The 26,505-nt window shown below is 36.4% G+C and overlaps 2 protein-coding genes across 9 annotated transcripts in view; one reads left to right on the forward strand and one right to left on the reverse strand.

Moving 5' to 3' along the window:
- Window positions 1-7,934, forward strand: part of WWP1 (WW domain containing E3 ubiquitin protein ligase 1) — a 64,531-nt gene extending 56,597 nt beyond the window's left edge. For all 7 annotated transcript variants that reach the window (XM_026080373.1, XM_026080371.1, XM_026080372.1 and 4 more), the window contains 5 exons: window positions 1,292-1,412; window positions 2,575-2,679; window positions 4,172-4,268; window positions 4,581-4,653; window positions 5,813-7,934. In XM_026080373.1, the coding sequence (XP_025936158.1) occupies window positions 1,292-1,412; window positions 2,575-2,679; window positions 4,172-4,268; window positions 4,581-4,653; window positions 5,813-5,912 (496 nt within the window). In that variant the 3' untranslated portion in view covers window positions 5,913-7,934. The remainder of the gene's footprint in view (window positions 1-1,291; window positions 1,413-2,574; window positions 2,680-4,171; window positions 4,269-4,580; window positions 4,654-5,812) is intronic.
- Window positions 7,935-9,802: 1,868 nt separating this feature from the next.
- On the reverse strand, window positions 9,803-26,166 carry RMDN1 (regulator of microtubule dynamics 1). 2 transcript variants are annotated; one of them, XM_026080379.1, is made up of 9 exons: window positions 25,949-26,166; window positions 20,367-20,454; window positions 18,493-18,671; window positions 17,701-17,790; window positions 16,950-17,005; window positions 15,133-15,220; window positions 13,312-13,342; window positions 11,962-12,095; window positions 9,803-9,965 (listed from the first exon to the last, which is right to left on the reverse strand). In XM_026080379.1, exons 2-9 carry the CDS (start codon window positions 20,419-20,421, stop codon window positions 9,927-9,929), a joined length of 672 nt encoding a protein of 223 aa, XP_025936164.1. In that variant the 5' UTR covers window positions 20,422-20,454; window positions 25,949-26,166; the 3' UTR covers window positions 9,803-9,926. The 2 variants fall into 2 exon arrangements, with proteins under 2 accessions (XP_025936164.1, XP_025936165.1); XM_026080380.1 differs by lacking the exon at window positions 11,962-12,095 and having other exon boundaries at window positions 25,949-26,057.
- Between the last annotated feature and the right edge of the window lie 339 nt (window positions 26,167-26,505).

Here is a 26,505-nt window from a genome sequence, read left to right on the forward strand (position 1 = left end):
TCCGATGATGGAGTGTCCTGAATCTTTCTTTGTATGCTGGAGACAGATTAAAATATCCTTTTTTTTTTTTTTTTTTTTTGTATGGTATAACTTTTGGAACAGTGATTGGAGTGGTGTGTTAACACGATACATGTATATATTTTGATCTCTCCCCTCTTCCCTCCTGCTGGCCCACTCCCCCAAAAAAGACTTGATAGGGAGATGGTGACCTGTGTTATTATTACATATACAATGAGAGAGAACAGGTGAAACTGAAAATGAGCAAACCAATGTTAAGTAACTTCAGGGTAACAAGTTCAGCTGGACAGAAGACATACATTTGACAGTGGATTTCACAACTGTTCTGTAGGTTGCTGTCACTGTAGAAACGGAAATCCAGATTTTAAGGAATGATGTATAATGTGGTGTGACTTAAACTAGTTGTTCTCCTTGTTCTGTTGTGCTCTTCTTTCTACCTTCTCTCCTAATCCTTACCACTGCCTTTCCTTTTCCAAACTTATATTTCTGATACATATATTCAGCGCAATCTCAAAAGCACGTGTACATAGATCCTTTTCTATACTACAGTACATATCCCTGTGCTGCATATAAAGTTCCCACTTCAACAGTATTTAGCTTCTCATTGAAATGTTTCTGCTGTGTATATCTATATCTACCTTCACATTTTTTTATATTCAGAAATGGTTTGACCATTTGAGTTGGAAGTTAAAACACCATTACATCTTCCTTCCTCCGAATCTTAGCATAAATCAGATGTTCAAATAGAAAATGACTACTCTTTGAAGTTGGAAATAATCTTATAATCATGGAAGTATTGGGCAACCGTAGTTACAGATATTAAAATCAACAGTATTTTTTATTATTTTCTGCCTACATTTTTTTGCTCAAGAACAAAATATCTTAAAATCAGTGAAAACTTTTCTTCCACCAAAACAGTAAGATTATACATGTTTTAAGCCAGAAGAAATTTTGCCATAACAAAATAATAATACCCAAGCAGCAGCCTTTTTATTAAAAGACTGATGAATTCTGGTAAGTGAAAGGTTAATAATAAAAAAACATATTTTTGAAAGTGGAAATTAACATAAGTTCATCTTGATACTGTTACTATTGGTCTGAGTTTGGAGATTTGTCAATAAGTCCATTATAGTCTATGGAAACATAGTGATAAAAGAAAGTAAAACTGGAGGGAATGTTACCTCAATTTAACATATACACAGTGATGCATGTTTGAATTTTTCGTGTTGACTGCTAATTGATATTCAATTCATGCTTGTTTTTCCTTTCCCAGGTTAATGGCAGAGTGGCGATTTTCTCGGGGAGTTAGAGAACAAACCAAAGCTTTTCTTGATGGTTTTAATGAAGTTGTTCCCCTACAATGGCTACACTATTTTGATGAGAAGGAGTTGGAGGTGATGTTTTTTCTTCAACATTTTTACCTTWAGGGAAGGAATGTATGTATGGAATGATTAAATGGATAGGTCACCTTGAATCTCTCATCTGTAGTATGCTACATTTGACAGCTTGTGGAACTTGAACAGTCTAACAGGAGAGATGGAAGTAAATTGTGACCAAAAGCTGGTACCTTTATTGAATCTGTGTTCTGTGTTGTCCAGGAGTTGTGAATTTTAGATTCAATCCTCCGTTCTGGAATGTGTTTTGTAACATTCCATTAAAGGATCAGAATGTGAGATCACAGATAAATTGGTTACTTTTCTAAAACTTTTCCTGCTCTGGTAAATGGGTACAATTGCCTTTAACAGATTGCACAGAAGTTGATTCTGATGTATAGTAATTACTTAGTTTCACATACCTACTGTAGGATAGCTACTTAGGGTTATTAAACTTCAGGACAGAAGGTTGTATGCATTTTGCAGGTCCTCAAAATATTAACCTAAGGGCCAGTAACAAGAGTCAGTTGCACCATGTTTACTTAACCATCAGTCTGACCTATGCTATGTGTTGGGGTTGTGATTTGGGACAGGGACAAAAGGCTTTGTAGTGCTAGGCTTATTTCTGTGAGACCTGCCAAGATTCCTTGTGTATAATGAACAGTGTCCTGAAAGCTTCTTGAGTCAAATGGGAGTTTTGCCTGAGAARGGACTTTGATCTAGCTTATGTAGTGCTCCCTTCTCTTAGAAGGCTTTGCTTTGAGCACCTTCAGCTTTTGTTGCCTCTGTTACTTTGCAGACTTGCACTTCTCAGTGCCTTTTACCTTAAGTAGTGGTAGTAGCAATGCAGTCATCATCATCTTGGAATATGAGGCAAGGTTTTAATGGGGAAGTTAATAATCTTTTATTATTGAATTATTAGTCGGAAGAAACTGGAAACTTCTGGTGCGTGGTGCCTTCAGACCACCTAAAAACATGAACAGTTCTTGTCTTCTGTAAACTAAACGAGATCCTCTAAAGGAGGTAAAGAAGAGTAACTGTGGAATAAAATGAAAAAATTATCAGTTCTTCATTTGGAACAAGAACCTCTGTATCTCATATGAGAGACAGTAATAAAAACAGAACTAACTCTTAATATATATGTATAGATGTGTATGTAGTCAAATAATTATTCTCTTTCTAGGTTATGCTTTGTGGTATGCAAGAGGTTGATCTAGCAGACTGGCAACGGAACACTGTTTATCGTCATTATACTAGGAACAGCAAGCAGATCATATGGTTCTGGCAGGTAGGCTGATCAGTAGAATCACAGAATGGTTGAGGTTGGAAGGGGCCTCTGGAGATCATCTAGTCCAACCCCCCTGCTCAAGCAGGGTCACCCAAATTACGTTGCCCAGGACCCTGCCCAGACATCTTTTKAATATCTCCACAACCTCTCTGGGTAACATGCACCAGTGCTCTGTTACCCTCACAGTAAAGAAGTTTTTCCTTATGTTCAAAACATGTCCAACTTGTTTGGTTTTTTGTTTTGTTTTCTAACACAAATAACACACCTGGAGCAAAGGGAAGCCATTTGAATAAAGGCCCTTGCTGCTTCCTTTCTTTCTCCTTTTCAGAAAGGAGAGGAGGATTGCTTGTTGTTAGGGAACACTGTGTAGGGTGGATAATGGCAGGGAGATACCTGCATCATTATTGGCTGGCTGGGTCATGAATATTTTTTCCATATCTTGTCCTTCTTACTGATTATACTACAGTATGGTTATTGGTATTGTTAGCAGTGATCAGCCTTCTAAATGTTCTTTTAAGTGCATGTGTGCATATAAAACACCATGTATTGTTTATGGTTATCGTAATATAAACTGCCACTAGCATTGATTGATTATTACTGATATCTTAATGGAACTGCCTAAGAAATGTTTTCAGAAAAACAGAAAAATGCTAGGCAAGTTCCCAGTTGCTCTGAATTTCCCTAAAGAGAAGAAGTCACAGCTAGGCATTTCCTATCTTGTGATAAATCATAATGATTTTAGAAATGCTTTGACCAAAATCATTAGAAAAAAATGGTGCAAATCAACTATTTTTTAAATTATTGCATTTTAAGAATAATGTAAGACATAATGATCTGATCTAGTAGGGGGAAAAAAAAATTAAGTAGCTCATTACTGAAAGTATGTTAACCAGAAATTCATGTAACTTGAATATGGTTTCAACATTTATAAAGCAAAAATATTCATTTTAATATCCAGACTTTTCTGAGTCAAACTTCTAACAGTATTTATGCTGCCTTCTCTTATTAAGATATTGTCAGTCTTCCCTCTTTTTCCTTCTCCTCCCCTCCCCCCAATAAATTTTCTTATCAAATGATAACACTTGTTATGGGTAGTGGTCTCTCTCACTGAGACTGTTATGTGCAGGGAGCACTTAAGCCTTCAAAAACCCAGAGCCTGTGAGCAGGCTATTACCAAATGGCAATACTAATTCATGGCCATGTTTTATATTTTAGTGTTGGATAAAATAGATAAGCATAAAGATTCTTGTTATTTACTGAGATGTTGCCAGTCTTCACTTTGTAACAGTTGATAGTACACAATCTGAAATCAGTGTCTTCTCACCTCCCATTTTACCAGAACGGAGAATGATGCACTGTTCTTAAGGTGCTGTTTTTCTTTCTTTTTTTTTTTTTTAATGGAATTATACTTTTTCAAGGATATTGTGGGGTTTTTATTTTTCTCAAGCAATGCCCAAGATTTTTATTAAGTAATTTGAATTTCTGTGTCTAGTTTGTAAAAGAGACAGACAACGAGGTTCGCATGCGACTTTTGCAGTTTGTCACTGGCACTTGCCGATTACCACTGGGAGGATTTGCTGAACTTATGGGTAAGTGAAAGGTTACTGGAATGTTTATACTGTAACTATTCCGTTTTGCAAATGAGCTATGCTGCAGATGTACAGATACCAGGCACTTCGTGTACTCAGCTTGGATCTAGGTCTTTTATGTCAGAAGTCCCATGAATGCATTCCTAAATGATTATAAAATGGGCTCATTTCTACAAACAGCATGTTTACATTTATGTAATGTTGAGTAGCACATGATGAGTTCTGTCTGCTGTATCCGAGCTGTGTCTTGTGTCACATGTACTACTTAAAAGGAACAGATAGCATTTTTTTTTTCTAATCTTTTTTTTCCAGGAAGTAATGGTCCTCAGAAATTCTGCATCGAAAAAGTTGGTAAGGAAACCTGGTTACCAAGAAGTCACACTTGGTGAGTTGTTATGTATAGACTTTCTGTACCTTTAGTGGTTCTCTCTTCTGGTCTTGCATTCTACCAAATCAAATGAAATCTGATTTGAATCAGATATCTCCATCTTCCGTATCTTTGACTGCTCTGAGATGCCGGTATTGAAAGCTGTACTGGCTCCCTTATTCTTATGTTTTGCTATTGCATTGTACAATGTCAGTATCAGATACATCAAAAGTATTATAACATCCTTCTTGCATAGAACTGAGAGATGTTTCCCTAATTCTTTAACTTAAAGAATATCAAATAACTGAGTAGAAGTCATGTTGTTGTCAGGTTTATATATAGTTATTAGATATGCTTATTATATCGTAACATTATGAAATGTAACTATATAGTCACGAGAGAAATCAGTGTGAAAGAAATCATAGCAAACGTTCAGAACAAGTTCATTTTAGACCTTGCTCCCTTTTCCTTCCAGACTTTAGCTTATTAGCTTGCATTTGTACTCCAGACTAATGCAACAGATACAGTGATTGGTTTCCTGTATGTACTGTGGAAGAGGAACATGCCTTCATTTGGCAACCCTGTGACAGTAATATTTGTAATGTTTTTAAACTGTTTGCTGCAGGGGGTCCTCTGTTTTACCATTTACTCCAACTGGTGCTGTTTTTCTGAGTGATGAGTACAACAGTTAACATTGTCTTTGTCTAAGATAACCTTGGGGATAAGGGAGAATGAGACAGAACTGTGTCAGAAGCCTGTTAGGGCAAAGGCAAAGGAAGAAAAACTCTTTCTAGGCATACGTAGGAAGGAGAAAACTTGGGCTTTTTCATGCTTGTGCCTGCATTAGGAGATTTGTCAAATTAGGATGACATTAATTTCATGGTGAACATTTCCTTTTCTGAATACTATATTTCTCTGTATCTTGGGTTTTCTTTAGTCTTCAAAGGTTCTGTTTTCTATCTAATTTGATAACAGCCTTTTTTTCCTTAAAGTATTCCTCTAAAATGTGTTTTTAAGTGTACATCGAAATGACAAAGCAGTGGGATCCCACTAATTCCCAATTCCTAACTTCTAATTGTTAGATCAGAACATTTTTAACTCCTACCATAGCAGTTGAGTTCTGTGATGTTCTACAGGGATAGATAAACTTACCAAGTATTTGTTTTTTTCTGTTCAGTTTTAATCGTTTGGATTTGCCACCGTATAAGAGCTATGAACAACTAAAAGAGAAGCTGCTCTTTGCCATTGAAGAAACAGAGGGATTTGGTCAAGAGTAGAAGTGGCTTCTGGTCAAAAAGGAGATCTTGCATATTAGAAGGCCCGGCCAACTAAAATTGCACACTTAATTGTATATAAGCTGTTTGTTCTGTACAGTGATCTTTCTGGAACTCTAAAAGTATAATTGTTCTCCGTTCTTCCACAAAGATATGCAAAACAGTTCAGCCTTTTCTACTTTTATTTATTGCCCTTCCAAATGACCAGAAACCCCCCTCATAAATTTTGAAAGCAGACAAAAGACTTATTTAAGATATATATTAAAAATATAAATATATATACTAATGGGCTCTAGTTTTATAGAGCTTTAAGTGTATGAAACATTGCAGCCATTTAAAAGGGCCTGGATTTGCTTTATCTTGGCTTTATTATTCAGAAAAATGTTTAAACTGCTCTATGTTCTCTCTTAACATCTCCAAGTTTGTTTTATTGCATGGCTGTTCTAAAAGGAGTTAAAGGCTTAGGCCAAACGTATCCTAAATATGTAGAAAGATGCTGCTGGTATTTGAGATGACAGAGTATGTTGTTCTGTCAGTTTAATTTTTTAAAATACATAAATAGCTGATATATCCCTCTCTCTACTACACTGATGTAGCCAAGGTCATGAATAAAGCCTTTATGACTTGCACAAGAGTCATGTACAATAAGATGAATGTGATTTCATGTTGAAAGCAATTGGTGCCACTGTTCTGACTTGTTGTAGGAGCTGAACAGAATATTTTAATTCATTTGAGCAGCATTGGAATTTGTTTACATATTACCTTGGGTTATTGCCACGAGGATGTTAGGTAATCTTTAAAGAAAAAAATAATAATAAAAGAGAAACTATTATACATTCGTTCTTTGGTCTGGTGTCTTACAGGTTTGTTTTTTTTTTCTTTCTCAATGTGATGTCCTTTTTACAACTTCATTGAGAATATTAATGTAAATCGAGATATACAAAAGGTAATGTGAACTTTGCTGCTTTCTATGTTCATGTTCAGTTTCAATTATTGGATCTAGTAAACCCAAATGAAAGTTACATAAGCTTTGCACAGTTAAAAATGTTTTTATTAAGTATCTCCATTCCTCTTAAGTTCTTGTAGGAATTCAGATGTACATGAATTAAGTATGTCTAAAACCTGTCATTCTTTTAGGTAGGCCAAGTTTGTCCTAAGTGCATAGTAATATAAAATGATTTTAAAATTTGTCCTATTGGTATTGAGGGCATTTGCTGAACTGCAAAGATGTGTAACAAAATCACAAAACCTTACTCGTGAATTATATTAAATGCTACTTTTAGCAAACTGTGCTTCCTATTATAGAGTAAAAAACATGTTTAAAATTATCATTTGTATTATGCTTTAAATATTAACTGTAAATTCATTACATTTAACTTTTACAAAAATTTTGTACACACATGAAAATGATCTTAGAATGATTAAAAACACTTCTGTAACATATCATATTGCACTGTTAAAAGTGTAAATGCAGAAAGAATACTGGTATATCTGTTGTTTCTTTCCAACCAGCAACTGAATTCTGCCAAAATTTTATTTTTCTACATATTGGATTGTCTGAGGCTTTGCATTCCAAATGCACAGTTTACTGTGGAGCTAATAACTTGTAAATAGCTTTGATAACAGCAGCAGTGTAACTGGCCCAACAGACTGCTATATTACATTAACTTACCCTAAGAGTTTCAGAAATTTCCACCATTTGAGGGTTTTTCATACTATACCAAATATATTCTGTAAAACCATTTTCATGCATATACCATTGAATTAATTTCAAGTGTAAATCCACCTAAATTATGACTTGTGCCAGTTACAATGGAAGAAGCTTTAAAACAACCCAAAAACTCAAAGGCTGGGCAGCAGAAGTTTGTGTGGTTTACCTGAAAAATGATTAAGAGGGCTAAATGTCATACAGTTGAACTCTATGAATTTGCACTAATGAATGACTTGGTGACCCACTACCAACTGCTGAATCTTGTGAATCTGTGAGTAAGTGAACAAAATAAAAGAAAAAAAAAAGAAAAGACAGCACATTGCAAAAATGTACTTGGTTTGTTTTGGTGATTTAAGCTGTCTCATAACTGCAATAGTTTTTCCTGTGGATGTGAGGAAGAAGTAACCTGTGGCCTTCTGTACATGTATATTAGTATGTGATCTATTAATTGGCTTCAAAGGACTGACTAAAAGTTTGGCTCTTAAGGAAAAAGGGAAAATTTATGTACTGCTCTGTGTGTGTATAAGTTAGACATCCTGGGACCAGAAATTACAGTAATAATGCATTGAAACTTTTTATTTCTGTTCCCATCCATATTTCTCAAAGTTCAGCTGTATTTGGGGGGAGGGAGGAAGAAAGATCTGGAGAGAGGAAAGCAGTGAAGACTGGATCAGATAAGGGAACCAATGAGATGATATTACTCAAGGGAGCTACTCTGTAGTTGCTTAGTTCATTCTGCTCCTTTCTTCCTGCAAGCAAGTAATCAGCTGCTCTTTTCTAAGCTCCCAAAGATCTTTACCTGGTACCTGGATAGCTTTCTTCTATGTGCAGATGCTGTTCTTCAGGGCAGAAAAGATGCAGAAGGTGTCGCTGCAACAAGCCTACTAGCAGTTATTTTGTGAATGGCAGATGTTTTTTTAAGTGTTTTAAGTGTTTTAAGTTTGAAGAACCTGTGCCAACATCTCAAATGCAGTATGCATCATCCACCCCTGGACTTCAGAATGCTGAATACGTTTTGATGTCCTACATCAAGAATAAGAAATTTATTTTACTGTAGTGGAGAAAACCATCTTTTAACTAGTTTCATGATTTGAGATCAGAATTAAAGCATTAGACTGCCTCTTAGCTGCAAATTTTTATTACTGACTTGGAATGAGCTTSGCATGGTGACCTAGCCAGTTTGCCTTCCCTACATCTGCATGTTTCCTCCTCTATAGATCACAACATGCTTCTCTTATTAAAACAAGCACTAGGTATTTATAGTTTGTTCTAGATTGCTAGACTTGCTACTGCTAATACCATGCATGTTTAAGACTAACATTTTTTCATGATAAGGTCCTATTTTTCTGTTAGTAAATTGGAAAATATTTCTGGAAAATTGTGAATATTCATGATGCAAATTTTCAGTGCTGGGTATCTAACTTAGGTTAATTTTTTTTTTTTTTTTTTTGGGTGGAAGTTCATGCTAAAATATTAGCAAGAATGAAGACTTGACTTTATCTTTACAAGTGAACTCCTTAATCTTCTTCAACATTTTAGCCCTGCCTTTCTAATGTATTAGGAATATGCATTCCTGCTGTCATAATAGTTTTAGAAGAAGGGTGTATGTCCAGCAGGCATGGTTTCGGCCACTAAACTCTCCGAATTCACATCCTCTCAAAATGCAAAACATAATCAGACTTCACAAAAAGCTGCTGCTTGCAATTGCTGCAGTAGCAGACACAAAGGGATTTGCAAGTGGTCCCTGCTTCACCTTTTGTTTAGTTTTTGCTTTTCTTAGCCCTTCTTGCAGTTCAGTGTACAGGAATTAAGGTTGCTTGTGCAGCCTTACTCAGAAGTCTGTAAGAATATCTGAAAGGGTGAATGTACATTATAGTACTATCAAAGGTTGTTGAATCATGCAGGAAGGACAATGCTCTAGAAATTAGTTGCAGCTTTATAGTTAAGTAATGACCCTATACTTCCTTTCTTTAAAGTTCCTGTTTCTTATTATTCCATATACAAAGCAACTTACAGCTGAGCAATGTAGAAATTTAACTCGGAAAATGTGCAACCTGTGTCCTAGTCTCTCCCCAACTACTTGTCTATGAAGCCCTTCATTCCCATATATGTCAACGGACAGGATCATGTAATAAAACAACTATGTGACAGTTCAACTGAAACTAGACATAGGCAGAGCAAGTTCAGGCTATATCTTTAATAAATGGATTCAACAGAACAGTAGTAGTGGTTTTTTTTTTTTTTTTTTCTTTTTCCCCTATGCTGGTCACACATGAGGTTTTGAATTCCCAGGATCTTGTTTCTTGTTATATAGAATTAAGCAGCTCCAAAGCTTCTTTCTGAACCTAAAAGGAAAAGAATATAGTAATAAGAAAACAATGCCATATAGATAAAGGTTCTTCCAATAGACCTTATCCTGCAAGCACCCAGATGTTTCACAACCGTCTACAAATCAGTACCCTCCTAGGATAAGTCAATTCCCTTTTCATAGTTTAAGATGCTCAACATGACCATGAATGGAAATAAAACTTCTTAAGCCAGTGCCTTAAGTGTAGTAATTCACTTTAGAATTTATTTGGGTTGAACACAGACAATGAGCTCTTAGTTTGCTATAGTCAAACAGTAGCGTGTGAGTTTTCCTGTTTCTGGCCCTAACTGTCCTTGGGTTTTCAGAACTACACAGTGGCTAATGGAGAAGTGTGAGAAGACTGTTTCTGAGACTCCTCTTACCTAGGGGTTCTGTGTAAAATTTAAGAAAATCTGAAATTCATCTCTAACATTGATATTAAAAATAAAAAGCTTCTGGCCCTGACAAAGCAGTGCAGACAATGTAAGCCAGGCAATGCAGATAAAGAAGTTCTGAGTATCTGCTTCTATGCCAAATGCAGAGACAAGAATTTCAGGKTTTTTTGCATGGGTAAGTTTCCATGTTACCGGACTATGAAGTCTAGTTCCCATCTTTGTGACACCAATGAATTTTGCAGCATGACCCAGAGAATGGAGAAAGTACCACTTAGCAGCTACGTGCCCTTCTAGGAAATACAAGTTTGTACCAGAAGTCCAGCCACTGCTGCTGCAGATGACTGGTTTAACAGCTTAGCTATTGCACAAAAATCACTACTGGCTTTTTGCCTGGTTCCTAAAGGAAGTAAGGCTTCTGGATGCACGTGAGAAACAAGTGATCACATCCACTCATAACCGTTGAAGGAACTGACTAATTTCATACATAGCTGAAACCACTACTTCTTTAAGTTACTGAATTCCTACACATCTTCCAAAATAGTGGATGAAAGGAATCTTTACTCATATTTCTACTGAAAGAGGTTACTGAAGGATCTCACTCTTTGTAGGAGAAACTTCAGTCAATCATCAGTTTGAGCCTTACAAGAGAATCTGCAAAGGAGGGAAAACTCGACTAGTGTTTTTTCCGATACCTGAAGTACAAAATCCAACTGAAGTGTTTCTTACAATTCGGATGTTCAGAATGCCACAACTTATTTGGATGTTTGCTGTAACAGTTAAAGCATGATCTCACACTGCAGCTTTATGGTAAGTGAATTAGAAGTCAACTAACCATACGAAAAACCAATTGGAAATCAGGCTTTGTTAGTCCTGATGCTACCAGAATTACTTGTTTACTGAAAATGATTACAATTACTRTGGTTTACACTCAATGCAGTGCTAGGTCTGAACAAGCCTAATAGCCTTCTAGCTGCACTGTATGCATTTAGGTAGGAAGCAGACACCAATCTGTGCCTGTCCAAACCAGGATCCTTCTGAGCAGTTCAAAAAAGGTAAGTAAGTAAGTGTCTCATGGCAGTTGCAAAAAGTATATTACCTCCATTTGTCTCAATTCAGATAGGCTAAATATCTCCCTAGATGCCTAGAAAGAAATGCAAGGCTAGATTTTATGGCTCTAGCAAGTTTTGGTATGTCCACGCTTTCTTCTTGCTGTTTGTGATTCCACTAAAGGGGTTTTCTTTAGCTCTTTTTAAAGATGACATTTACCTTTTTAGTTTTAGGCACAGGAAAGCTGAATCTGTGCTTATATAGCCATAGGTTATCTACCTTAACTTGAATAACACAGTTAAGGGTGGATTATTATTAGCACTTWAAAAAAAAAAAAAATCACAAAGGAGGAAGAATAACAGTTCTTTATTAATAGAAAACTTCCAACCATTGTGTTCAGATTACACAACATAGTTTTTTGTGTCTGGATGTAATCCTGGAATAACTGCTGAATTATAGTTTACTCTGAAGTAATTTTATACGTTTCACTGCTGTAATGTCACACGTTGGCTATAATACATGACTGCACTGTTACAATTCTTAACTTTCTACCTGTTTGTCCTCCTCTGTATGTGCAGGATATTCCTTGGCTTTGCTTAACCACAAAAGAGCCATCTTTTTGTTGTTTAACTTCAGGTATGCCTTTCCCAAAAAGAGCAAGTTTTTGCTGTAGAAATTGGGATCAGCTGTACAGAAACAAGAAAAAAAGCTTTGAATGATAGTGAGCAGCATACTATCAAAGTCATGACAGTAGCATCACTCCTTTAAACATTTACTTCAGAAAAGATGAATACCATTCTGGTCTTGGATTAGAAGGAAGCCAATGTAAAAGTTTTGCTTGCTAAACTTTAGTCTTAAATACAGTTATGTTAGCCAGTAGTTAACAAATTAACACACTAAATGAAAGTAAGTCTGTGACAAAGGGAAGCATGGAGTTTAKGCATAACATCAACAGCTTCTCTTTGTAAATTTTGTGATTCTGTGGACATAGGTGCAACCAGAAATGCAGCCAGCTTAGCCCGTGTCTGCAAGAAAATAAAGGGCCTGTCTCCTAGCTTCAAATCATGTACACATGTATGATAATAGCTTTTGYGACATGAAAAAAAAAAACCCACCCCAAAACAAACCACAACTAAAAAACTTGTTTGTACCCAGCTTTCTCTCTTTTTTTTAAGGAGAAGTTACAAAGTTGCTTTTATGAAACATGGTTTTGGTTCTTGACTGCTATTAAAAGACTAGTCTTGCCTACTGTCTTGCCTACTGTTCATGCTTGTTAGAGCACAAGCTTTCTCTGCTGTTCAGTCTAAGGTCAGGAGTCAAAATGCTGGTAACCAAATTACAAATGTGTATAATAACCAAATAGTACTCGGTAAAGGCAGGTAAATGCCTAGCCAATAAAGTGTAGTTTTGTCAGGATGAGAGAGCCCGGCAGCAGCAGTGCTGCCTGCTCCCATCCCCTAACAGATGGATCTGTGACCTGCTGTAGTCTAGAATATGCACTGACTTCAATAATAAGCTCTAACTGTGCCTATGCTTAAAAGACTACTATATTAAAGATAGTTACTTATGTGTAGACAGAAGGTAGATACGTAGAGCTATAATGATTCTTTCAAAACCACTTCAAGATTTGCTAAATTTTTTTTCAGTCATTGACTATATTCTGTCCTTATTGATATTTGTAATTCAGCAAACAAGGTTCATAGCTATAGAAAAGGAGGCAGAACTTGGCCCACTGAGGTCAGTCAACCCCCCCCAATATTTGACACTATCTTTTTACAGGTAAATGTAAGCAGGAGATTTGGAGCCAAATTTTGAGATTAAGTCCATTAATTAATGTTTTATTTCAAGTCATCATGCATTAAAAAAAAATAATCATTTTACAAGCAAAACTACAAGGATTACCTTCTTCTGCCATGTGGAAATAATGAAGAGCCTGTAAAAAGTAAGGTTGTCTTCCTTAAAATGGAGCGTATGGAACACAGTAATCCACCTAAAGTCCTATGGATTCTCAACATAGCTGAAGAGGGACTTGTCTTTCAGTCCCTGATGTTCAGCATACTGCTGATGGTTCTCATTCAGTATGCAATCGAAACAGAAGTGTTCTCAACAGAACTGCTTAGCAGTTATTCCCCAGCCAATATTTGCACAGTTTATTATTCCTCCATAAGAACAGTACCTTATATTTCTCCCTAACAACTTTGATGTTGTACTTTCAGTCTTCAACTTGTCAAGATCACTGTGAATTTTATTTCTACCTTCCAGTTTATCTGCAGTGCCTCCCAGCCAATCTCATGTATAAATTTAATAGATGAAACAAATTTTATCATTCAGATCACCAATGTGGACAAATACTTCATCTAGAAGAGATTCCTATGGAATGCTGGTTAGTGTCCTCCTATTTGAGAACAAACATTTATGAAAAAACACATTTTTCAGCTAGTTTTCCATAATGCACATTAGAAATTTAAGTCCATTCCCACCTCCTCCTGATGTTACCAACTACAGGGAAAATACTGTCAAAAGACTTTTTTTTTTATTTAAGTGTGGAAGTATCTACAAAACAGTCTGTACTGAAACTGCAGAAGTTTGTTACCAATATGGCTCAACCACAAACTCTGTGACAAGTTTACTTCTTCAGCCACATTACTGCAGAACTCATTGCTAGGAATGGTAAGATTCTACATTACTAAAAATCCTGGCTGACACTTTGTATTCTGAGACCAATTTTTTGCCAAATTTGCAAGCCTGACATTCTTGACATGTTTGCTTTCTTTTTCAATCAGAACATGACTGTTCAGGGAAGGCAAGCAGCCTTCTACAATTATTTTTAGTGACTCTTCACCTCTGCACACCTTAAAAAAGACAAAACATTGTGAGTCAAATATTTGGTTGTTCCACTAGCAAACGTAGACTACAGCAGCTGCAGGAACTTTCTTACTGCCAATTTAATTTCAGTTTTGTATGTGCAAGTTGTTTAAATAACAAATGTGCTGTATTAGATACCCTAGAATATAGGCATCTGGACTATATGTTTTAGGTTGCCTGATAACAGCATGTATTTAGAAATTTTCATAGCAAAAAAAMCCAACACAACAACAAAAATTCATTCAACCCAACTCAAATAAAGAACCCCCAAAGTGTAGCCAGAGGATGAGAAGGTATTTGTTCATGGAAAGTAACAAAACAAGCTACTTTATTTTTGCATTTCATGAAAAGGAGAGAAAATTCTAGTACTCCTATCAAATAAGTACATGGTCTAACATCACCGTATAAACCATCAGTACTAGAAGTGGTACAGACAGTTATCTGTGACAGATGTCATCTGTGATAACACACCAAGTTAGATACAACGTGTTAATCTCTGCTGCACAAACTACATTAAATCATTTTCATGAAATTCTTGTTCTGGATGTGCCATAGCTAAAAAAAAAAAAAAAAAAAAGGATTTTTATCTGTTTCTTAGATGTCCCTCGCTGTGCTGTTATATTCCCATTTTATTAATGATAGCTGTAAACTCTCAAATCCATGCTTATTTTGTGAATTCTAGGCTACTCCTGGTGTCAGCTATTCACAAAATCCATTAGCAGTTTTGTACAGGAAATCCTCTATATTGTTCATCGTTTTAAGAACTTCAGTGAGGCCAGCTGTGGTAGGAAAGTCAGTGAAAGTGTATCAATGGCTTTGGCGGGGCGGAATAATCTGTGAAACATTTTCATATTGTACCTCTTTATATGTGGATGTTGGAGGTGTTGCAAATAGCATTGCAGCTATTTTCCTTTGGTACCATGGCATTTCAGCAAAGGAGTAACACCTGCAGTAGAAGGAAACATTTGTATATGCACTTCACATTTCTCGTCTTTTGGACTTGTATATCTCAGATCTTAGACGTCCGATAATTTGTTATTACCAAGAACCACAACACCTGCAGCCATATTACAAGTTCTGTAAGCAAGCTGTTACAACTGTACAACGCAACTGCAAGATGTCCAAAACTACTGCCAAATTCTGCTAAAGAAGTTTTTGTGCATCTTTCCGGAGAACTGTTACTGCATTAGACAGAACTGGAGACTCAGGTATCACCCATGAGACAGCCATTTTGCTTGTAGTGTTTTGACCATTTATTGCATATTTGCTATTGTTTTAAAACATTTGCAATGAATCATCTCACTGCCTGACCTCAGCATTACCTTGTTTCTTCTCATTTATTAACATGCAAAAGCAGATCAACAGTATATTCCTGAAAGATTCTGATCTATAGAAATGAAAACAGACCTAAAACTACTGCATTCTAGGCTAGTCCCTTCTACTCAGTATTAAGTCACCTATCTTAGAGATGCTTAAAGGATTAAACATTTGGTAAGTATTTCAAATACATAATACACTCTGGGGTAAATGTTAAAACAATACTGTTCACACTCTCGCACAGTGATTAGAAATGTATTTCTGATTCTTCACTGTGCATAACAACATACAAGGAGGTAAAAGATGAAGGAATACAAGTATGATAGTTTTTTGGGGCAGGGTGGGAAAACAAACTGAGTTGAAATTCCCTCCTCCATSAGGTTATTAGATGTACCCTATCAGAAATACCAGTACAACAGGTTTAATCCATGATACACTACAAAGAGGGGAAGGGGGGGGGGGAAGAATTCAAGAATCAGCTGACACCAATAATTAGTACTTTCAAATGTACGATATGGAAATATTTTAATGCCAAAAGCAATGATGTCTTAAGTACCTTTACATCACATGCTTCCTGCCTCAAAACGAACCTTTAGGCTCACTGAATCTGTAGTGTACAAACATCTGAACTACTGCAGTGGTTAGGTCACATGGGAATGAGTGGTGGATGATGAAAAACTGGAGTAATTTCATAGACTAACAAAAAAACTTGGAGCGGCAGATTGCAGTTTACTCCAGTTTTCAAGAGTCCAGAAAAAGCCACAGAACGGGTGGCTGTGATTTCCTCCACTCGCACCCCACCTTTAAAACCATGAGTCCTCTGGCCTCTTTATTTTCACCCTCACAGTCTCACATTAGAGACGTCCTATGAAACGATGAAAGTTTTGGCCTCTTTCTGACAGATACAGCCTTTCCTATTGTTTATCTGGAGTCTCTCATTAATACATAAGAAATACCAGTTTCAACCAAACCGCTTCCACAGTACACCCTAGTCTGTAAGGAAAGTTATACTTCCAGTCCTTCACCTGCTACCTAATGAGTAGCACTCAATCTCTGATGTATGCTATGGAAATCTTAAGTCTGCAAAATGAGTTGTTATATTTTAATACAGTAGAACTGAAACAAARCCAAATACAGTTTCATCTTTTGATTTGTCTAAGAATTAACAGCCGGACCTTTTCAACACATGACTTACTGTACACTTTCAAAAGGTTTTCATATTTGCATCAGCTACTTACGAGCCACTGAATTAYCCCAAGCATTTCTGCAATACATTCCAAATTGCTCAGCTGTTTTATAATCTGGCACATTTTTTCTTTGTCATAAGCTAACTTTTGCTTGAAAATACAACACCTTACCAAATGCCCATAAGATGAATTGATGTAGCATCTTTTGGATTCAGTTCAATGGCTTTCTAGTGAGGCGGGGGGAAAAAAACAAAGATGTAAAAAGTTGTTCTGCCACATTTAGATTAAAATAGATATATGTGTGTGTGTGTGTTTTATATACATTTTACATATATATAAAAATAAAAATAAATGTAGACTTTTTTTAATCTGAGCCAGATTAACTGTGTGCAGAATTTCAAGATGTACAGTATTTATTCAGTGCACATCTGAATCTGTCCACCTCCAAATAACTGAAGATACCAATGGATTTAAAGCACTTACATTTAGTAGGAGTAAGAGTTTCACATGAGACTCAGTGTGTTCACAATTTGATATAATTTCTGGTGATATAAACCGAGTCAGTAGCCCTTTTTCTTCTCCACTATTTGACAATACACAGCTACAGATATGGCCACGCATCCATTTCTCAATAGCACAGCTATATTTTATTTATTCCTAACAGGTGTCAGAAGTGCTTCAGCTAATTCAAGCACTCTATTCTGTAGTGACTCAGTTTACTGCAGGAGCCAACTGGTATTCCTTGGGGCTAGGGGCATCCAGGATTAACATAACTGGAAAATCAAAGTGTCATCAGGAGATCAGAAGTACACTTGCAAATTTTCATGAAAATCAGTTCACAACTCTCATCATCTATGTATTAGACATTAATCCTGTTGCCAAGAAAAAAAAAGAAACCAAAAAACCCAACAAATTACCTTACCTGGAAGTGCTCTTTGATAACAAAGGCGTTAGCAATTTTAGCCTTGATTCCTTCATAATCTCCAACATCACTGATACAAATTGCATACCACTATGATTGAAAGCACAAAAATAAAATATTTAATAAAGCACTATAATCAAACAGTGAACTCTTTAATAAAACAAACAAAAAAACCAGACCCACCACCACCAATAACAACCAAACAATAGTTGTAATGAACAGTTTAAATAGTGGCAGAGCAACCTGCTAGTCTCCCCAGAAAAGGGAATCAACATCCTCTTATCAAAGATGCCAGAAAAACTGACTATATTTTGTTGCCTCTCTGCTGGCCAGAGAATAGGAACAAAGAGAAGAAGGAGAGGAGAAAAAAGAAAAAAGAGCAAGTGCATGTGAGCAGAAAGAAACCAGAACCTGAAATCTTTTCAGTGAAACTCTATAAACCCACTAGCGTGCACAGAGACAGCACGCTGGGTGTGTGAAACTTTTTCCAGGGTACATCAGACGAGCAGACCAGCTGCAGTGAAGCTAATCAGTCACCTCTTTCTGTGGTCCTGAATACATTTAACCAATTACCGTTTCCTGTATACAGGAAACAGAGCTGCAAAACTCTGAACCCTGATCTTAGAAACAAGTTAGTGAGTAATGAAAAGTTAAGTCTCACTCACTCTCAACTGAAATGTTAAACTGTGTTGGAGTTTGCTGAAAGACAGAACAATGACATTCGTTCCAAGCTTCTACTGTCAGAAATCGAAGGACAACAAGATTTCAATTAAGTTATTTTGCTTCGCTCACCTTGTGGGCTGCAAAGTTTGATTCGTTTTTTTCAAGTGCCTTTTTTGCATACTCAAGGGCTTCATAAACCAGTTGCTTTTTCTCCTCTGCAGAAGTACTACTAAGCTGAGCTAGATCACGTGATGCCCGTGCCAGCCTCCACCACAGCTCTGCATCCTCACTAGTTATGAGCAAAAACACTAATGTTTTAAAATAATAATGGCAACAAAGCAAYGAAAGGTCTCAAATCAACTTCTTAATACATATCTCAAGTGGGTGAGAAGACAACAGTGGATCATCTGTGATTCTATGCTATATACAATCAGAGGGTAAAAAAGCAAAACAAACAGAAGCAGATGCAAGCCCTTCATTACAGAATGTCTAATGATACCTTCGTCATGCCACTTTGATCTGCGGAAAGGACTGTATTTCGAGTGGTACTGTTGAGTTTTTTAAATCTACATCTTCTTCAAGAAAACAAGAAGGAAAACAGTGACTCCTTTGTTCTTAGCTAGATTGTATTTTTTCCAGTATTCTGTTGATTTGACATTAATTTTTACTATAAATGTTTACAATATTACATATCTTTATCCCTATAGTTGTACGTAAATAGTGAAATTCTTCCTAGAACAACAGTGAAAAAACATAGACCAGCCATACCACCACATGAAGCAGTACATTTATATATTTATTTTAAAAAGTAGATCACAATGGTGTATGGTACTTTACAGCTAAGGGATCTTGTACAGAGGAAGTTTTATTATTTTGTTAACATACTGCTTTGAAACACTGTTTGCATTTTATTATACTTTAACTTAACTACTATTTTCATTAACCACTAAAGACTTTAATTTTAATGTTAAGTTTAAAGAGCATTTCAGAAGTTCTTGGTACCTGGCCACAAAACATTTTTTTCCTATAAACAGAAATACTGAAGTCAAAACTAGCTGGAAGCAAAAATATTAAAACCCATACCTGATCTCAAAACTAGTTATTGTAAGCTCAGAATATCAATAAAAAACAGTTTTCCTATCTGGAATCAGACTGCGTCACTACTCACAGCACAGCAGTCCTGCCCTAGTTAATGGAATAACACAGAATTAGCAGACTCATTTTYTCAGCTGAGTCACAAAAATGTTAAGTACAGTTGCTGGGATCATTATTCCTTATAGTATAAGTAGTACTGTTATGACATAATGTCCCTTACAGATGGGGACCTTCCTTTTGTTTTCCAGACTTTATACATTCTTCTGGCAGGAACGAAAAGCCTGAACAGAAAACAAGTAACTGCCAATTTCCTCCAGAAATGCTCTAGGAGGAATGACATGCCCTGTCTGCTCTGAAGGAACAGACTCTAAAAGAAGTTTTCCATGCATTTTCTGCCTTCAGTAATGTTTTGTATTGTCAGCTTTTGTCAGCTATGACATAACTACACAAGAGAGCTTTTTGAATTCAGACACAAATCRTAACAGGAGACAAATGAAGACAGAAAATAAAAACAGGTGTTCATCAATGAAAAAGGACAGTGACTGTCAGGAATTTTCAATACCTGAATCCCAGATACTTTCATTATTTAATGATGTGTAGTTATATTCTGAATTTTTTCCATTCTATTTTAAGAAATTCTTAAAATAACAAAGCAAATAAAAAAACCCTCCCCTTCAGCAGTGAAAACTAAGTGTTAACCCTCAGCTTCTACAGCTGTGCTCAGCTAACAACCAGGTCCACTTGTCCCTCAGCAGGAAAAAGATCAAGGGTCCTTTTTTTTCACTACTTTTATAAAGATGAAAGCAAGATTCTCCAGCATATCACAATTTGAACATTAGCTGAAAAACTGATACAGAAGAGCACAGTAAAGTCAAAATAATGTGAGGACATTCAATGCAACCAAATACCTATTTTTATGTTGAACCAGCAAACGATACAGTTTTTCAGTTTCTCCACTCCCATACAGGTAGTCTGCTTGCTCTATAACTTCTTCAACTTAAGAGAGAAGGAGGATCATGGAAACAGGAGAACAAATTACACGTAAATGGTATATTACAGCATAAACAAAACATTAAGAGCAAGATGTTCTAGCTGAAACACAAAGAACAAATTAACTAGTTCCTTTTTAGGCCATCGTTCCTAAAGATCAAATCAAACAACAACTTTCATGCAAGGCAGAATTGGATAAGTTACATTTACAACAGCTAAGAGATACAGTGGCGGTAGCTCTTCTCTCTCATGGAACTATAAAACAGCCTTTGGCAACAGGCAGCTTTGGAAGCTTAATGGATTTACGTTAAGTGTCTTTCTCAAAGCATCAAACACTAGAAGCAATTTTTCTTCTAGGTGAGCGACTGAAAAGCAAAAGAAATAGTAAGAAAAAAAAAAGACCAGGAAGGCAAGTGCAACAGACTGCAAGGAGCGAGACTCCCTCATTAGTACATGTACAGAATTTACAGATAATAATGAAAAAAGAAAAACAAACAAAATAAAATAAATCCAAAAGGTTTTGTTAAAATAATAAAAAAAAAGTTTTGTTAAAATATTCTTGATTCTCAGGATGATTCTATAGTTTGGCCAAAATAGTGCTGCAGATGCAGGCCCATATCTTATTCAATAAACCAAAATTAAACATTACTTGAAGTTTTGCCTATTGAAGCGCTTAAGATTTTCACAAATACATGACTCTAAAAAATAAAGTTCATCTACAGAAACATTTATTTTTAAAAATACTAAAAACAAAAATAGACAAAGCGGAACCTGAAAAAAAAAAAAAGCTGGCTTTCTAGAATATTAATGATATGAAGTATACATTGTTCTTACAATTTTTAATTCTTTTTCTAGAGAATATTTTAAAACACTGACAACAGAAATAGTGGAGTAAGATTTTCACAATTAGCTGAATATATATATACACACACACATATATATACCATATAAATATACATACACACRCATATAAAACTGTGTTCCACAAGCAGAAATATTGAGTAACGTGCAGTACAGTATTCTAGCATGGCATTAGATGGAATTAGGAGAAAAGAAATACCCAAATAGAAGCAGGTAGATAACTCCATTAAGTATATAACTGTATAGGAGAAAGAATCCCAAGGTTATTAAATGTAATTTTTTAATGCTTTAGTGTTGGCAGAAGAGTATTTTAATAAGTCAAAAGCCTTGCTTAGTTTCTTTTAGACTTTTCAGTGCTTAGTTTCTTTTAGACTTTTCAGTAATGCTTATCACTATGTTTATCATTTCCTGTGCATTACTCCTTCATCTGTGATTAAACTTTGGAGTCAAACATCATAGGGTCTATTCCTCCTTTGTAAAAATCCCCCCCCCTTTATTTTTTTTAAGTTATTACTGAATATTGTAGTTTCATAGCAGTGCAGTTTTATTTACAGAACAACAATCCACCAAAGGCTGCTAAATACAAAACCCTCATTTCCAGCTAAAAAGCTTTACAAATCACACCTGTATAAAAAGTACAAATCACTGAAGATTAGGAGAGCATTCTGGGCAATTTTTTACCCCGTCAGCTCTAAACATCTTCTGTCAGCCACTTCAAAGATAAGATAATGGTCTATCTTGACTTTGGCACAGCCATTATTACAATTGATTCACTGAAGTAAAGATGCAGAGTTATTTAAGTCTTTAAGATTAGCTCCAAAGTATATCTTCAGTTTTACCTTCGCTGAACTGTTTTATTTGCTCCCTAAGACACACTGAACATTAACATATCTAATGAAACATATCTAATACAGAAGAAGTTCCATCTGAACATAAGGAATAAATTTTTTACTGTGAGGGTGACAGAGCACTGGAACAGGTTGCCCAGAGAGGTTGTGGAGTCTTCTTCCCTGGAGATATTGAAAAGCCGTCTGGACACGATCCTGGGCAACATGATTTAGGTGACCCTGCTTGAGCAGGGGGGTTAGACTAGATGATCTCAAGAGGCTCCTTCCAACCTCAGTCGCTCTGTGAATGCTCAGAACTTGAACTTCTGAAAACATTACCCACCAGATGTTTCACCTAAATTATTAGGCATTTATTTCTTCAAGAGTATTTTTGAAGTATTTCTTTTTTCTCTCTTATTTTGACCATATCTTGTCTTGCATGGAAAGCACAGCAATACCGCTGTTCTTAGTACTCCAAATGTCAGATCACGTGAGAGTTAAAGCACTAGAAGCCACAGCCAACTTAATAACATTATTTATGTCCCTCATGTTCAAACTAAATTTTCCTGTTTGTATACAGGCATTCCTCGGAGATATTGCGGGTTCRGTTCCAGACCACTGCAATAAAGCGAATATCACAATACAGCGAGTCACACGAATTTTTTGGTTTCCCAGTGCATATAAAAGTTATGTTTACACTATACTGTAGTCTATTACATGTGCAATAGCATTATGTCTAAAAAAACAATGTATATAGCTTAATTAAAAAATACTTTATTGCTAAAAAAAATGCTAACCATCATTGAGCCTTCAGCAAGTCGTAATCTTTTTGCTGATGCAGGGTCTTGCCTCGATGTTGATGGCTGCTGACTGATCAGGGTGGTGGTTGCTGAAGGTTGGGGTGGCTGTGGCAATTTCTTAAAATAAGACAGCAATGAAGTCTGCCACATCAGTTGAATCTTCCTTTCACGAAGGATTTCTCTGTAGCATGCAATGCTGTTTGACAGCATTTTACCCACAATAGAACTTCTTTCAAAATTGGAGTCAGTCCTCTCAAACCCTGCTGCTGCTTTATCAACTAAGTTTACGTAATATTCTAAATCCTTTGTTGTCACTTCARCAATGTTCCCAGCATCTTCATCAGGAGTAGATTCCATCTCAAGAAGCCACTTTCTTTGCTCCTCCATTAGAAGCAACTCCTCATCCGTTAAAGTTTCATCATGAGATTGCAGCAATTCAGTCACCTCTTCAGGCTCCGCTTCTAATTCTAGTTTTCTTGCTATTTCCACCACATCTGCAGTTACTTCCTCCACTGAAGTCCTGAAGCSCTCAAAGTCATCTATGAAGGCTGGAATCAACTTCTTCCAAACTCCTGTTAATGTTGATATTTTAACCTCCTCCCATAAATGATGAATGTTCTTAATGGCATCTAGAATGGTGAATCCTTTCCAGAAGGGTTTCAATTTACTCTGCCCAGATCCATCAGAGGAATCACTATCTATGGCAGCTCTAGCCTTACGAAATGTATTTCTTAAATAATAAGACTTGAAAGTCGAAATTAGTCCTTGATCCCTGGGCTGCAGAATGGATGTTGTGTTAGCAGGCATGAAAACAACATTCATCTTGTTGTACATCTCCATCAGAGCTCTTGGGTGACCAGGTGCATTGTCAATGAGCCGTAATATTTTGAAAGGAATCTTTTTTTCTGAGCAGCAGGTCCAACACAGGGCTTAAAATAGTCAGTAAACCAAGTTGTAAACAGATGTGCTGTCATCCAGGCTTTGTTGCTCCATTTACAGAGCACAGGCAGAGCAGATTTAGCATAATTCTTAAGGATTTCTAGGATTTTCAGAATGGTAAATGAGCACTGGCTTCAACTTAAAGTCACCAGCTGCATTAGCCCCTAACAAGAGAGTCAGCCTGTCCTTTGAAGCCAGGCATTGACTTCTCCTCTCTAGCTATGAAAGTCCTAGATGGCATCTTCTTCCAATATAAGGCTCTTTCATCTACATTGAAAATCTGTTGTTTAGTGTAGCCACTTTCATCAATTCTCTTAGCTAGATCTTCTGGATAACTTGCTGCTTCACCTTGCACTTTTATGTTATGGAGATGGCTTCTTTCCTTAAACCTCATGAACCAACCTCTGCTAGCTTCAAACTTTTCTTCTGCAGCTTCCTCACCTCTCTCAGCCTTCACAGAACTGAAGAGATTTAGGGCCTTGCTCTGGATTAGGCTTTGGCTTAAGGGAATGTCGTGGCTGGTTTGATCTTCTGTCCAAACCACTAAAACTTTCTCYGTATCAGCAGTAAGGCCGTTTTGCTTTCTTAGCATTTGTGTGTTCACTGGAGTAGCACTTTGAATTTCCTTCAAGAACTTTTCCTTTGCATTCACAACTTGGCTCACTGTTTGGCGCAAGAGGCCCAGCTTTCGGCCTATCTCGGCTTTCGACACACCTTCCTCACTAAGCTTCATCATTTCTAGCTTTTGATTTAAAGTGAGTGACGTGTAACTCTTCCTTTCACTTGAACACTTAGAGGCCATTGTAGGGTTATTAACTGCCCTAATTTCAATATTGTTGTGTCTCAGAGAATAGGGAGGCCCGAGGAAAGGGAGAGAGACGGGGGAACGGCCGGTTGGTGGAGCAGTCAGAACACACGCAACATTTATCGATTAAGTTTGCTGTCTTACATGGGCACAGTTCGTGGTGCCCCAAAACAATTACAGTAGTAACATCAAAGATCACTGATCACAGATCACCATAACAGATATCATAATAATGAAAAAGTTTGAAATATTGTGAGAATTAGCAAAATGTGACAGAGACACGAAGTGAGCACATGCTGTTGGAAAAACGGTGCTGACAGACTTGCTCGACACAGGGTTGCCACCAACCTTCAATGTGTACAAAACACAATATCTGTGAAGTGCAATAAAGCGAAGCGCAATAAAACGAGGTATGCCTGTAGTGAGTAGCCATCTTAAATCTGTTCACTAAAGCTCCCTCTATTATGGCTCAATATCCTTTCAAAAGTCAATTATCTACATTTTTATTTCTAAAAGCATAAGTGATTCAGGATGTTCCTTTCTTTGAAATCTACACAAAGAGGCTGTCAGAACTGACTATTATCTACACAGTTTGTGTTTCAGTTAGGCTCCATTCTCTGTAACACCTTTAATTTACCACATGATAGGCAAGTTTTAAGAAATTTAAGTCTGTGACAAAATCTTCTTAAAATAACAATATTTTTCTTCCATTAGAGAGACTATCTTTATTCAGATCTTGAAAAGAACATTTTACCACTTGCTCTATTCTTTTTCTGGTAGGTAAAGCACTGCTTTTGCTCCTATTTTTTTTTAAAGTGACCAAAAAAAAGTTATTTCTCATTTTTGTTTGAGACATGATCACAGTGCCGCTCAACAACRCTAAATGAGAACTCCACTGTGTTCATATTAAAAATTTGAATTAAGGAGTCTAAAAATTGATTAAAGTTTGGACTGCACTCCCAACTGAACTGTATTGTTCTCAAAAAGAGTTATTTAAAGTGTAGGCCACAAAATGGCTTGTGCACATATCCTGTCCTACACAGGACAGGATGCTGGACATTTCAGTGACATTTGAAAGAACTGCCTATTAAACCACCACTAAGCCTTAAAACTCTGACCTAATTCAAAATCATCCTACTCATGGAAATGCACTGAACACAGTAGAGAAACTTAAAAGCATTATGCTGTYTTCCTATATGATCCTGGCACTAAAAGTGACAAGCTTTGCCTTGGAATGACCTGCACACTGCAGAATTTGAAAATATTACCTTTGAAGCTTGCATGAACCTCAGCAAAGCGAGAAATCAGTCTGTAAGTTTCATAAACTAGAAAGGACCCTGCTGACAGAGCAATCCCCCTTTTAAAGTCTTTTCCAAGCACCTGCAAGGGATTATAAAATGTGTATTAATAAATATTGTTACACTGAATTAAAAAAAATGTTTTTCTGGTCTCCAAAACTTTCGAATCTGGTTTATAGAAAACTACAATTATATTTCAGACTTAGAACACAGAAAGGGCTTTTTTAAGTCAAAAGAAAAAATAACAAGATTCCCCCCCCCCACACACACAATATCAATAGGAATGTTTCTTTCCAAGCTTTCCACCAGGGAAACTTGATAATTATGCTTTAAAATATAAACTGAGCACTAGACTGCAAATAAATAAATAAGCAGTAAACACAGGGTAAGAMACAGAAAAAAACCAAAACTTGTGTTTTTCAAAAGCACACAAGGATCCTAGATTTTGAAATAATACGTCTCAYACAGTACGCGCTCCTTCTACCAGCAGGCACGATTAGCGCCACCAGCGCAGCCTGACGCCTGTA

Source organism: Apteryx rowi, unplaced genomic scaffold (genome assembly GCF_003343035.1).
Source record: "Apteryx rowi isolate R43461 unplaced genomic scaffold, aptRow1 scaffold_516, whole genome shotgun sequence".
Lineage (NCBI taxonomy): Eukaryota > Metazoa > Chordata > Aves > Apterygiformes > Apterygidae > Apteryx > Apteryx rowi.